At 33.0% G+C, this 15,143-nt stretch overlaps 1 protein-coding gene across 1 annotated transcript; it reads right to left on the bottom strand.

The window, feature by feature from the left end:
• Positions 1 to 11,049: 11,049 nt before the first annotated feature.
• LOC106444219 (KDEL-tailed cysteine endopeptidase CEP2) lies at positions 11,050 to 12,895 on the bottom strand. The gene is made up of 3 exons (XM_013885719.2): positions 12,418 to 12,895; positions 11,592 to 11,968; positions 11,050 to 11,447 (listed from the first exon to the last, which is right to left on the bottom strand). Exons 1-3 carry the CDS (start codon positions 12,857 to 12,859, stop codon positions 11,187 to 11,189), a joined length of 1,080 nt encoding a protein of 359 aa, XP_013741173.1. The 5' UTR covers positions 12,860 to 12,895; the 3' UTR covers positions 11,050 to 11,186.
• Positions 12,896 to 15,143: the final 2,248 nt, after the last annotated feature.

Below are 15,143 nucleotides of genomic sequence, written 5' to 3'. Positions count from 1 at the left end.
AAGTGAAGCTCTCTATGGAAAGATCTTGGTGTCCTAGCTAAAGAGTCAGAAATCTGATTTGTGCTCATGGAATGTGAGTAATCTTGAAGTCCGGAAAACATATCTGCAAATTCTCTATCCTCTCCAGTTATGTTGCAAAAATTAGCCAATCGTGCGGCTCCTTAAGCATGGCGATCAAGTCCTTGTCATCTGTTCCAAAGCTTTGACATGTCGAATATTGCATCATGCTCTCAATCGCCCATCTCAATGCTTCTACTTCTGAGTGCAGAGGAGACTCTCTCCGAGTATAATTCTGTGTCCCCATGAGTTGAACTTTCCCCAAGTTATCCATCCACGCCCATCCACACCCGCTGAACTGTGATGTAGATGTCCATGACCCGTCCATCATGCAGATATTACTCAAGCTTAAGACTTGAGGTTCATCACTACTATAGTCTTGTGGAGTTGGTTGCCCCATCTCATTTTCATTAAACCAGGCCTGACACTCACTCTCTGCATAGCGAACTAGCTCCAAATGATATCTGTTTATTCCCCTAAAAAGTTTATCATTCTGGCCTTCCAAATATACCAGATTATCCAAGGATAATGATCTCTATCTAATTCTGGTTTATCAATATTGTTTTTCCTCCAGAAGAGATAATCCATGTCTTTTTGTTTCATGGGTGTATATTCCATGTTGTGTATGTAGTAAGTATACGTGTTAATATTAATATATTTGACGACACATAAGCTGCATATACGTGTTAAAACTTTATCTGACATGATAAAACATAAACACATATTATGAGCAATTTTCCATATATTATACCATTGCCCATATGATAAGTTATCTGAGAGCTCAGCCGGATATATGTTCAGTTGTGTTTTCCTTTCTTTCATGTTCTTCTTATCCGGTTTGATCTTAGAGATTCTAACACTTCTCCTTAGCTATGCTTGGTTTCTTATTCAGAGAAAGAATCAATCTTCGCTTCTCTTTGTTTAGGTGGAGTCTCCTTAAAGATAACAAGCTGATCTCGTGGATTAAGCAACAGCGAGATAATACGAATTAGATTGGCCAGAGTTTTTTTTCTCTGAAACCCAATTCCCTCCAGCTTTTTACTATGTTACAATTTTAGCAATTTGATGAAGAATCCCTTTCAATAGACGACTGAAGAAAGGAAAAGCATGCAAGCGGTTCAATCATGTCGAAAATGGAGGTTAATGGCGTTCGGTCCGGTAGTTGTCCAGATTTTCTTTGAAGTGTCTAATAGCATTGTCATTGCTATGAGCATCATCAACAGTGATAGTGAAAATCTTCTTGATTCCCCATTCCATCATACAACTTTTGAGTCGTTCTACAATTGTCTCTCCTTTATGATCAGGGACATGCTTGAACTTATGATTTTTCTTTTTAAACACCAGTTCTCATCGATGAAGTGAGCAGTGATTACCATATAACTTATACTAGTTGTATACGCAGTCCAAAAATCTGTAGTCAGACCAAACTTTTGCTTATTCTTACTGAACAAGCTCTCCAGAAAGGCTTTTTCTTCTATGTACATTTTGATTACATCCCTAGTGATTGTAGAACGTGAAGGAATCTCAAATTAAGGGACAGAAACCTCACAAAACTGAACAAAGCGTGGATGTTCCACAAATGCAAATGGTAACTCATCTAAAACAATCATCTTAACAGTTGCTTTTCGGCAAGCTTTTTGATCAAATCCAATTGACACCATCTGGCCAGATTCACTACTTTTAACCAATGTCGTTTGAGTGTCAGAAGCATAAGCAGGCTTGTATCCTTTGCATGCATTTTGATAAGTCCATAAAACATTAGTAGCAGACTTTGATTTATACTCAAAAATTGAGGGGCAGTAGTTACATCTAACCTTTTCTGGATCATCTTTAGATTTTGTGGGAGCCAAAATTTGCACTGTCGATTTCCGTAATCAGAGGAAAGTCAAGAAACCCTAACTTTCCCTGAAGTCCCGGATTATCGGCGAAAGCCAGCGACAAGTGACTAAATAAATGCGAAAAATATGAAAAGATAACAAAACGAATTTATAGAAAAGGTAGATCTTATTTTGAATCCGCACAAGAGTGTTGCGATCATTACAAGGGGTTATAAAAGCTTCGTCCACGAGAGCTGTCAGCGAATTACCTAGTTATAGCAACCTAAAACCTTAAACCTAGTTGAGTCGCATCTCGATAACAGAAGACGAAAAAGATACAGAAAAAGTTTTGATTGAATTCAGACTGAACCTTATGAAAGGCTGCCTACGTACCCCTTTCGAGGATCAAGCCGAACATAGTTCGATTGAAAGAGTAGAACAAGAGATCTAACCGCCTTTACGAGTTCGCCTAGTAATTGAGTGCCAGTCATAGAAACAGAACATGTCAAGAATAATGCCTAATGTTTCTAAGTGCAACAAAGAGTTCTAAGAGTAAAAAGAATTGTCCCTTGCGTTTTCAACCTCGGTGTCCTTATATACTCTTCCTAGAGGCGGTTTTCTCTTTTCCTTTCTGCCCTCGGTCGAGTTTATCACTTTGCGGAAATATTCCATTTTCCTTCGATCTTCGTGTTTATATTTGGAAACTTCACATTTATCCTCTGAACTTGACATTTATCGTTTCATGCAGAATAAAAGATAAACCGTCATAACGATTGGGCTCGATTTCATATAAAATTGTGAGTGAGCTTCTAGCCGCGTTCTGGACCCTTTCAGACCGTTTTCCAACTTAAGCGTTTTTACGATTTATCGAAAGAGCGCTTCCATAATGGCGTCAATTCCAAAGAAGGTTTGAATTTCTCGTATAGTGGAGGCATTCCAAGGTGTTTAATTAATCGTTGCCGTTTTATACGATCAATTCGAACTTCATACGAGAAAACGAGTTCTCGCGGTTTTTAAATCGTAAAGTTCCAACGGTGACTCCGATCGAGATGAAACAAGAGCAGGTTCGATCCGATCTCGAAGGACGGAGCTATGAGGACGGGATGAAGGCAGGCTAGTTGATCCAACTTACCCGTTCGTCGATTTGGACGGTGCGTTCGGTCCATAAAGCTTTATGGTTGTTTCGTTGTTTGGGATTTGTTTGTCAGGGGCCTGGAGTAACCTATCTCGAAGACTTATCATGTGTATCCTTTTCGGAGTTGATACGGAACTCGACTTAGGTTTTCTTGCTTTTTTCTTCTTTTGAATTTTATCTTTCTTTTTCAAAGAGCGACATTTTTCTTGAGAAATTTCCGACATTAATTCCATCGTGACCAATTTTTACCCCAAAAATTAGCCCCCCAACTCGCTAGAATTTTTGCGATGTTCTTGCGAACGGTTAGGCAGGTCAGGTAAGTTAGGCGGAATTAATGGTTGGAAGTGGTCTTTTCACTCTACTAAAAGTGGAGTGCTGTAAGATTAGGGGCTATTAATTCCAACCACTGCAGAAAACTTATTCTTCAAGCTTGATCACTACTAAAAGTGGAGTGCGATATGATTTATCGAAAGAGCGCTTCCGAAATGGCGTCGATTCCGAAGAAGGTTTGAATTTCTCGTATAGTGGAGGCAGTTCAAGGTGTTTAGTTAACCGTTGCCGTTTTATACGATCAATTCGAACTTCATATGAGAAAATGAGTTCTTGCGGTTTTTAAATCGTTAAATACCAACGGTGACTCCGATAGAGATGAAACAAGAGCAGGTTCGATCCGATCTCGAAGGAGAGAGCTACATGGACGGGATGAAGGCATGCTAGTTGATCCAACTTGCCGAATGGGCGAGTTGGACTGCTCGTTCGGTCCAACTCGCCCGTTCGGCGAGTTGGACGACTTGCTCGATCCAACTCGCCCGTTCGGCGAGTTGGACGGTGCGTTCGGTCCATAAAGATTTATAGTTGTTTTGTTGTTTGGGATCTGTTTGTCTGGGGCCTGGAGTAACCTTTCTCGAAGACTTATCGTGTGAATCCTTTTCGGAGTTGATACAAAAATCGACTTAGGTTTTCCCGCTTTTCTCTTCTTTTGAATTTTATCGTTCTTTTTTAAATAGAGACATTTTTCTTGAGAACTTTCCGACATTGATTCTGTCGTGATATATTTTGACCCCAACAGATTTCGTAAAATATTTCTAAGCATCAGAACAAGTTACATACTGCTTCTTTGGTTTTGCCATCGAAGCAATAGTAGCATCGGTAGAAGGTTTTGTTGGTTGCTTCCTCTTTTGTCCTGCAGATTGAGTCTTATTGTCCATATAATTTCCCATCTACAATAAGTATGAGAAAAAATTAGTTGGTTATGAAACATAGAAACAAAGAGAACAATCAATAACTTAGTTTTTTACAGCTCTTATTGTTCTCCTCTGTTTTTCCAAAGAAATTTCATGTATTACAATTTCTCAAAGCATGCAAAATCAAAACAGAGAAAATTATTACAAAATACCTCCACTCAGTCAATGATTTAATAGAGATAGAAACTAGGAAGCAAAAGGTTAAAAGAAGAAGAATATTCCAAGAGAACAAGAAGTTAAACCTTCGGTTGCTTTGAGTTATTTTTATTATGTTTTTCTTAGGTTCACTTTCTAGGGTGAAATTTTAAGTTCACTAGCGTGAATTTTTAGGTTCATCAACCAATAGTATTTAGTTATTTCAAATTCAATATCTTTTAAAAAAACAAACAAAATAATAAGAATTTATGAAGTTATATTATGTTTTTAAAATAAATAAAAATAATAGTAATTACCAAAAAAATACTTTTTAAATATTGTTAACACCGTTAGTAAAATACTAAACCTTAAACCCTAAATCCTTAACCTTTGGGTAAACCTTGAATCCTTGGATTTATTTAAGGGTTAAGGGTTTAGGATTAAGGGTTTAGGGTTTGAGATTAAGAATTTAGGGTTTAGTGTTTAGGATTTACTCAAGGGTTCAGTGTTTATGATTTACCCAAGGGTTCAGAGTTTACCCAATTATTCAAAGTTTACCCAAGGATTTAGGATTTAGTGTTTAGAATTTATGGTTTACTATTTTACTCATGGCGTACACAATATTAAAAGAAATATTTTTTTGGTAATTAAAAATATTTTTAATTTATTTTAAAATGTAATATAACGTCACAAATTCTTATTATTTTGTTTCATTTTTAAAAGATATTGAATCTAAATAACTAAATACTATTGTCGGGTGAAGGGGATGAACCTAAGAAAAACTTTTTTTTAATTATTGTTGAAGTGTTTTCAAATTAGGGTTCTTTAATGTAATAGTATCCCCTATATATATTAATTCTGAAGCAACGTTATTCAGACATACTAAATTCCTTATCCTCTCTTCCCTATCACCCCCTTCAATCGGTCGCCGTTCATCTCTGCAACTCTGGTGACAGGCGCGTGGCGGCTCCGTTAGCGCCACCACCGGTCCCTTTAGCTTTAATTTCATTGTCTTTAGTAGATCTCGTGTTTAAATTATGTTAGGGTGTGTTTCTAGTAAAGGGGAGGGCTTTGGTTCGAGGAGCTTGTGTCGGGTCACTGTCTTCATGGAGGTCGTGTGGCTAGTTGGTTTGGTCAGCCGCCGGTTCATGGTGGTCCCTTATCGAGTCGTGTCTCGGATTCCTTCGTGCTTGTTTGGGTTGGTGAAGCGGATGGTCTTGTAGTGTCATGGTCTTGGCGGTGGTTTTGGAGTTGATTGCTGGTGTTGGTCTTTCCGGTTGGTGTATGTTGTGTTTTGGCAGGTTTGTTTTGGTGGGGCCAGATGTTCCAGCTTTAGTTACTATAACATATTTCTTGTTGGTTATGGCCTGGTCTTGTTCCCGTGCTTGGATTTTCTTCTTTTCCGTTCCAAGGTTGCTATGCTAGGAGTTTGTTCAAGTCTGGTTTGTGGTTCGTCTTTTGGATGTGGTCCTGTTGCGGGAGCATCTACTTTCTCTTCCTAGAAGCTGTGTGTTTCTAGTGGGGTTACTAGCGTCGCAGTGGTTTCGTCCTTCAGTTCTTCTCTTGCGAGGAGGTGGCCATTTTTCAGTCGGTAGATGGCTGAGTTTGGGATGCGAGGGTCCACGTGTAAGAATTGGAGGTCTTGGAAGGCGTTTTCCCGGTCAGAGTTCAAGGTTTTTATCTTGTGCTTGAGATTTTTTTTGGTTTTGGCTCCTCTTGGTAATGTCGTGGTGAAGTTTCTGCCTTTGCTCCTTGTTATGTTGCAACTATCTCGGCCGTTTAGAGTCTGGTGGGGTTCTTGGTGTTCACTCTCCGCTTTGTAGCAGTGTGGTTCTACTCGAACTCTTGTCTTTCAGCTCTGTTGGCGATGTGCAGATGGTATGATTGAGTATTATGGATTTGGAGACCCTCTTTTGTCTAAAGTTGGTATGAATGTTATTATTTTGTTTCTCTAGATAGTTTGGATTCCCATGGGTGTAGGTTCCCGTAAATCATTCGGGCTTTGTTTGCCTGCGTATGGCATTCAATAGGCCTGGGCATTTTAACCTGGACCCGAAGACCCAAACTAGAACCGACCAAAAAATACCCCGACCTGGAACCGTACCGAAAATTTACAAGTACCTTTTGGGTCTAAATTTTTTTTACCCGAAAAAACCGGAACCGAAAAGGAACCGACCCGAATAGACCCGGATCCGAAAAAAAACGATCCGAATAGACCCGACCCGATAAGAACCGATTTGTACCCGACTTAAAAACATGTATATCTAAAACTATGATGTTTTTGTGTTCTATTTTATATATATTATTTTATGATTTAGTTGAAATATCTTTTGTTAACAACATTTGTTATTATTTTTTAACATTTTTAAAGTAATATAAAGCTTTAAAATGTAAAATTTAGAGTTTTAAAATGTTTTATTTTAATTATTAATAGTTTCGTTTAAGTTGTTTTGTAAAATTTTAGATATATATGACAAATATTCAACTAAAGTTGATGAAATTGGGTACATCATGTCCTTTTCAGATCCTAAATACCCGAACCTGACCCGGACCCGATATGGACCCGAAAAATTACGGGTATTTTATGGGTATTTTAATTATATACCTGAACCGACCCGAACCCGAACGGAAAATTTCTAAGTATATTTAGGACCCGAAAAGATCCGGACCCGAAAAGATCCGGATCCGAAAGGAACCGGCCCGAACCTGACCCGAAGACCCGAACGCCCAGGCCTAGCATTCAGTTTGTAAGTTCCGTTTCAGAATTCTGTTTAATCAAATTCCAGTTGTGACCGAAAAAAATATTAATTCTGAAGCATTACAACATGTTTTCGTAGCCACGTGTCATTACTAGGATGATTCTTAGAATCTTTAGAAAAATAAGTTGATACATATAAATATATATTATACTTTTTGTTAAACTAACTATGAAATTGATTTGTAGCATACAAAAGAATATTCTCAATTCTTTCTTTAAATAACAGCTGTGGAATTACTTAATATGACTAACATATATATGACAATTAATGATTATGAATAATACATATTTGATAACATTTTTTGTATCATTTCTCATTTTTATTTAATTTTATATAAAATTAAACAATCACATTAAGTATATAATAAAAAAATTTAGAGTTTTTCTTATATATTTTGAATTTTTTTAAACGACTATAAATTACTAAAATGGTAAAAATCCTACAGTGAAAATTTTGTGATCAGTGGTTTTACTTTTTTTTTGTTCAAACAAGATACAAATGATCATAAATCGTATCAATATGAGGTCTCATTAATAGATATTCATAGTATATATATATATTGATATCATTTAAATTAAATTATATACTATATAAAAAATATAAATATGTTAACTGAAAATTTTGCATTGAAAAATTATTGAGTCTTAATATTTTAATTTTGAAATTTGTATTAAAAAATATCACATTAAAATTTTATGTTATTAACGGTTTAAATTTTTGTTACAGCAAATATACAAATGTTAATAAAATCATACAAGTAGGAAGTATCAATAATAAATATTAATATTATATACTACATATATCTAAATCAATATCATTAAAGTTTAATTATATACCATATAAAGTAAATGAAATGATTGTTTTAATTTATTTACCAAAAACATGATTGTAAATAAACAAAATGCATTGGTTTGATTTAGGTGATTACTCTAATGCATATATTTTTATGTGTACAAATTATTTTTTAAATATGTGGTTTCTAATATGTTATTTGATTCTGATAATCCCATAAATACACTTCTTCAAATCGGAGTGATTTTTAGTATTGGAAGCACTATATATATTATTTCATTCAGGTTAAATAATTTAGTCTTGATTTTTATTTTTAAAAAGCTTTTAATGAAATATCATGACAAGATTTCAGTCACTTCCTTTGGAGTTCGTTCGAAGAATGGCAGATTTGATCATTCGTCTAATATTTTTTTTTCCTAATATCTTATCTAGCTATTATAATTGTAAGAATGAGAGATGTAAACTATTTATTATAAGTTTTTGGTTTATCATTTAATAAATCAAATAGTTCTTAATTTATACATAGTTTACATATATTAGAATGATAAAGTATTATATATATTTTTATCGATATATACTCTTGTAAATAAACCTCAAAATTAAAACGTAAGTTAAAAAAATAAGTTTTTATTTTGTTGTTCTAGAATTAGATGATTTTTAGACCGAACTGATGAATATATACTAGACATACATTATATTTCGAGTCTGCAATTATATTCTATTACATCTTGATATATTAGATTTGAACACTAACCTGTGTATAGAGTTGGCCGGTGATTTTCTTCAAAAATTTGATTCTTAGATATGTATCTAGAGTGAAACTGATTTTTAAAGATGTCTATCTTTTATAATTGACACTTATGAAATTCATCGAATCATAGAAGAAGCTAAAAAAGAGACAATACTCATATCAGTGAAATATAAACGAGAACAAAAACACAATTTTATAGAGGTAGAAAATGAAATAACTTATGAATAGTCAATAGTAAACAAATCGAGAGCAAAAAACTTGATCTTTCTTCGTTATTTTACAATTGATGTTGCCTATCTGGTTTTGGTGATTTGTATCATCCGCAAAACTTAATTTCTTTTTGTGCATATAAAGTCTTAAAAATAATTAAAATAAGATGCAATATGTTAACTCTTCAATAACGAAGATACATTTAAGAGACCAACATTTGTATTTGTCATTTTACAATCGATAAAGATCGTAGTGTTGCAAAATGTTAAAACTATTTAACGAACAAACATTAGTATAAAACATTCACTCCGCGCGGGTTATCATCTAGTACGACATTAAATTATTAACAAGAAATTTAACTTATATAGCCAGTTAATTATCATCTACCGTCATATAATGTATATATTTATATGTTTTTATTTTAATGTATATATTTATATGTTTTTATTTTGATCGGTTTTGTTCGGTTTATTCAGTTTATTCGATTTATCCGGTTATAAACCTAACCATATCCAAATCATACGGTTTTTATATAATCATACCTATTTGGTTTATATGGTATATACCAAAACCAAACCATGTTGTCTATTTCGGTTCGGTATTATTACCATATTGAAGAGGCTTAGTAAAAACAAATCGTTTATTTTATTTAGCTTTTTTGTGTCTTATATGAAAGGGCCCAAGTTGACCCGGTCCGTGACGTTCCTATAGTTTTGATATCATATATAGGGGCTTATATGAAAGGCCTATATAGTTTTCAACTCCTAATGTTATCCTTGTTTTTAAGATCTAAAACATTTTTTCCTCCTTGTTCTTATGCTCTCAATCAGGCATGAGACTTATTATCCGAGATCCGGATTCGATCTGAGACCCGATCCGGATCTGCTCTAAAAATTTAGATATCTGGAGTGATCGAATCCGGATCCGGATAGTAAAATATTGGATCTAAAACAACCGAATTCGGATATGGATATCTTGATTTTTGGTCCAGATATCCGGATCCGTAATTATTATTGATAATTATTTTCAAAAGTAGTAATATATTTATATTATAATTTTTTTATTATATTTCATTTTATAATAATACATATAGATTTTATATAAATTTTGTAATTTTATACATGGAAGTAATTAAAGATGTTATATATACTATTATTTTTAAATTATTTATAATATTTTATATATTATAATATTATTTTTATTTATTTGAAGTATCCAAATCCGGATACGGATATACGCCGGATATTACAGTTTTTAGAAGGCTATCCGAAATCCAGATATCCGAGAACTCCGAATTCAGATAAGGATAGTAAAAACATGGATCCGTCAGATAAGAATCCGGATCTGAATACCTTAAAATACTCCGGATACCCAAACCGTCACAGGCCTATTCTCAATGTTCATTTGAGTTTTCACCAAAATTATATATCACATTACTTCAAAACTTATTATTATGAACAAATGCAAATCAAACACAAAAAGTAAGAACTCTAGAGAAAACACGATTAAGGAAAAATATTTGTTTTAAAGTTTAAATATATATTGATTTTGTAAATTATTAATCTACAATATTTTACATCCACATTTATATAACCTCAAAATCTAATTTTATTTTTATTTTTTTTAATTCGTTATCTAATTTTTTTTTTTTTTTGTGGAAGTCTATTTAGTCTAGTATTTTGACTAATGGTTCTATATCAGGAGGTCTGGGGTTCAAACACTAGAAAATGCAAATTACGGAGAAAGAGGTTAGAAGAGGTCTTCATCATGGTGTAGGGTGTACCATTAAACATGGATTTCATAGAGCGGTTCGAAGTGACGCAGACGCGTTTATTTTCTGGTAGAATCGTCTATGTAATATTTCTCAGTAATAATATAATTAACCAAACCTTAAAAAAAAGTTTTCTAAACCCTAAAAAATATGCCATAGTCCGATGCATCTAGACTTAATTCACTCCGGAATCAATCTTTATTTATCTCGTTAGTACTATATTTTAAGCTATCGTTTTGGTAACTCGACTTTTAGGAGATTCCGGCCAATCTGATTCGTAAATAATAGGTTTTCCAATATATCTTTTTGTTGTTAGGAAAACCTATTATTTACATTGACTTTTATAACTTTTGAGTAACCCAATTAATAAAGCAGAGATCGAGAAAACACGAGACCTTTTTATTCAAATTTAAAACCAAACGTCAATATCAAACCATGCAGAAAAAGCTTGCAAACATGAACTGGTAAGGAATTGGATGACCATTTATATGGTTTTACACAATGTGTACACATATCTAGAGCTCATCTTTGACGTCATCATCTTTATCTGGATTGGAAGACGAGAGCTTGACTGGGTAAGAGGCCTCCATCGCAATACCACATTTTCCTTCGGGATCATCAATCCCTCTCTCAAGTTTTATGTAGCCTCCCTCTCCCCATTCAGGTCCCCATGAGTTTCTCACTATCCAATACTTTCTCCCTTTTGAGTCTGATCCGTACCCAACCGCTGCCACACCGTGGTTCAGCTCCGTTCCACAGTATCCCGTAAACACTCCCTACATTACCAAATATATGACCAGTTAAATGTGATGTGACATATCTTTTTAATATTTTACGTACTGTCTATTCATATGTAAGATCATAGTAGACATATTATATTTGAGATGAAATTTCTAGTATCAAAAATACGTTTTTATTACCTTAGAATAAAACTGGAAATTTGAACTTCCAGCATCAATTGCAACAGATACAGGTTGGTTTGCGACAGCTTTGAGAAGAGCATCTTCATCGTTTTCGGGAACATCCTCGTGCCCATCAATCGTCACAATCTCACCATTATCCTTTGAAGCATCGCATTTTCCATCAATACCTTCGTAGGGATAGTTATCTTCGGTGGTGATTCCACCGTTCTTCTTGATGAATTCAAATGCAATGTCCATGAGGCCTCCGTTACAACCTTGGTTCTGTTTAGTATCACAATCCACTAGTTCCTGTTCAGACAGTGAGACTAGCTTGTTCGTCTTGATTTGGTTGATTCCTTCAACGGCTGCAACTGTAGAAAATGCCCAGCAACTTCCTGATAATTTTTGAAACAATATCAAATCATTAGATCAACAGAGAGATATAACATTAAAATTAAATTAAAGATTTTGTTAATTCACACATCTTTATATATCCCTTAAAGCTTATATTAACACATTATCAATTATACAGGGAATATTATCTACTATGGGTTCTGAGCATTTCTTATATTTATTTTTAGTAATGACTTTGTGGTACGTGTGTGTTATTAGTGAGTTGAGTATACGGTTATAATAATATATTCACATCTCCAGTATGAACACAACGTCAGTTTTACATGTTTTAAAATAGATTCATCTATCAAACTTATAATATCTATGTTTTCTGGAAAATTCAACTGAAGATAGAAAATTATAAGAAAATAGGTTAGTCCCTATTTTTGCTAATCATGTGCCTTATATATCGCTTGAATTTCTCACTAATGGGCATTGCTTTTAGACTTACCACACTGTCCTTGATTCTTGACTTCAGTGACAGCACCTTTCTCTCTCCAGTCAACCGAGGTCGGAAGTCGGGTTAAATTCTCATACATGAACCCTTTCGAGCCATGTTTCGGTCCTTGAAACATTCTGTGATGTTTAATGTTTGATCCGGTGTAGGCACTCTTGAATTCTTCAACCGTTAAGTCTGCAAACTTGTTGAGCTTAAGCGTGAAGGGGTTGTTCTTCTTGTTGGTGTTGTGAACATGCATCACATTGTGTCTGAAAACGTTGAATCTCTTTTCCCTTTCATGAAGGCTCCTAGGAACAGAGTGGTGACTCCTCCATCTGTCGTAGAGATTTGATAAGCTCTCTTCGCTCTCTAGTTCGTTGTCGTGGTAATCGAACCCGTGGACGGATTGGACAATGAGAAAGGAAGAGAGAAAGATCAAGAGAAGTTTTTTCATTTTTTTCTAATGATTTTTGTTTGTTTGTTTGAAGTTCAGAGTTTGCTACTATATTTATAGAGAACTAATTTATTGGAGATGTGAAATGACGATAACACCATCGACGTTTGTAAGGTTGATTAAGGAATCGTCTTGGCCAGACTTGTGGAACACTTTTATGATACTTTGTCTCGTACACGCATTTAGACGAGCAAGGAACCATCTTAGGTAGGCCTGGGACTTTTATCCGAGATCCGGATTCGATCCGAGATTCGATCCAGATCCGATCCAAAAATCCGTATATCCGGAGGGACCGAATCCGGATCTGGATAGTAAAATGTTGGATCCGTCAAAACCGGATCCGGATATCTTAATTTAAGTCCGGATATCCGGATCCGTAAGTTTTATTAAAAAATATTTCAAAATAGTAATATATATATAAAATTAATTTTATTTAATATATTTTCATTTTTATATTTTAATATTTTATGTAAATTTTGTAATATTATACATAGAAATAATTAAAGACATTATATATATATACTTTTTTTAAAATTATTGTTAATATTTTATATATATATTAATATTATTTTTTATTTATTTTAAGGATCCAAATCCGGATCCGGATATCCGCCGGATATTATAATTTTTAGAAAGATATCCAACACCCGGATATCCGAGAACCCCGGATCCAGATAAGGATAATAAAATTATGGATCCGCCGGATAAGGATCCGGATCCGGATACCTTAAAATTGTCCGGATACCCGATCCGTCCCAGGCCTAATCTTAGGTGTAACTTCTTTTAAGATACACTAGAGCTGGACCGGGCGGGTGTTTTTTTGTTTACGTAATGTACTAAATATTTTTACACCATTATATAATTTATAAAAATTATAATAAAATGGTGACTAAAATACATCACATAATATATATATTGATGTTATATAATTCCACTAATAGTAAAAGTAAAATGATTTATAACTCTGTAAATGCAAATATCACGCGAATATATGTTTTTATTTAACCGATATCATTTTTATTTACCCGATATCGAGTTGGCTAGTGGTAAAGGAAATACTAGTTGCCTTTCATTGAACGGGTTTGATACGCGTTGGAAAGAACTATTTACAACATTTAGGTTCTGAGTAAAAAAGATAAACCACTTTTCATTTTTTAGGAATACACTTTTGTTTTCTATAAATAATATAATATATATTTATTTTTTCACGTATTATGTATTTTTTATTATGACATTACGCATAGTTATTAAAATATATATTTTTAGTTTATTTTTAGTTTATGTGTGTGTTTTCCATAAACTAACATATATATGCGAAAATAATATTTGAGATGTTTTGATAGGGTTTTGGTCATAAATGATAACTATATTTAAATTTCCAACCCGTTATATAAGTTGTCTTAATTTTTAATTTCTCAACCCGATATATAAATATTCGTCATGCATTTTTAGTAAAATATTTATATTATACTTATTAAAATGAGTAATTTGTTAGAATGAGTAATTGCATTTCTAGCTTGTATTTATATTATTATCAAGTTAATTTATTGACTTTAACATTTTATTATATGTAGGATTTTTATTTTATATGAACTTTTTTTCTTTTTTTAGAACATTGTTATCTTTTATAAATGTTTTTCTTTACATACAAAACTTGAAAAATATTCTTTTGAAACTTTCCCTATTACAATTTTCTCCTAAGAAAAATCTTAGGTGTTTTTAATTTTTTTAATACTAATACTTAAATGTACATGTTATTACAAAATCTAATATTTCAAATCCTTACTAAAGAATAATAATTTAAGGTAAAATACAAGGGGCCCAAAATTCACATTGAACATATGTAATATCATACATAATTTAAAAATAATTTTCTAATAGCATTTTAGTTATATATATCTAAAAATATCGTCAATTAAATAGATTAGTCAAATTTGTTATTTTAAAATTTAATTATGTACAAATTTAGAATTATCAAGTAAAATGGATATTTTTAAATATGTTCTCATTATTAAATTTTTATTGCCAAATACGGCATATCCTTTAAATTTTTTAAATATTGTTAATTGATTTCATTAACAATAAAAATTTTAAAAATGTAATAAACATTATTTAATAGAAGATAATATCCACGAATTTATGGAAAGATGTTTTTTACTTTACATATTAAAGTTTATAGTTTTTTTTTTTTTTTTTTTTTTTTTGACTAATAAAGTTTATAGTATTAATGTGCATTAAATGTAATATTTATCATGAATTTGTTGTGGAATAGATAAAAGAAAAA

Source organism: Brassica napus, chromosome C8 (genome assembly GCF_020379485.1).
Source record: "Brassica napus cultivar Da-Ae chromosome C8, Da-Ae, whole genome shotgun sequence".
NCBI lineage: Eukaryota > Viridiplantae > Streptophyta > Magnoliopsida > Brassicales > Brassicaceae > Brassica > Brassica napus.
The sequence above is the reverse complement of the archived record's forward strand: the minus strand, read 5'-3'. Positions and strand labels throughout refer to the sequence as shown.

Excerpts from the sequence above, each read along its gene's own strand:
- LOC106444219 (XM_013885719.2), bottom strand. The coding sequence starts at position 12,859 with ATGAAAAAACTTCTCTTGATCTTTCTCTCTTCCTTTCTCATTGTCCAA. Across the intron at positions 11,969-12,417 it reads CAAGAATCAAGGACAGTGTG|GAAGTTGCTGGGCATTTTCT; the intron begins GTAAGTCTAAAA and ends AAAAATTATCAG. Across the intron at positions 11,448-11,591 it reads ATTTCCAGTTTTATTCTAAG|GGAGTGTTTACGGGATACTG; the intron begins GTAATAAAAACG and ends TTGGTAATGTAG.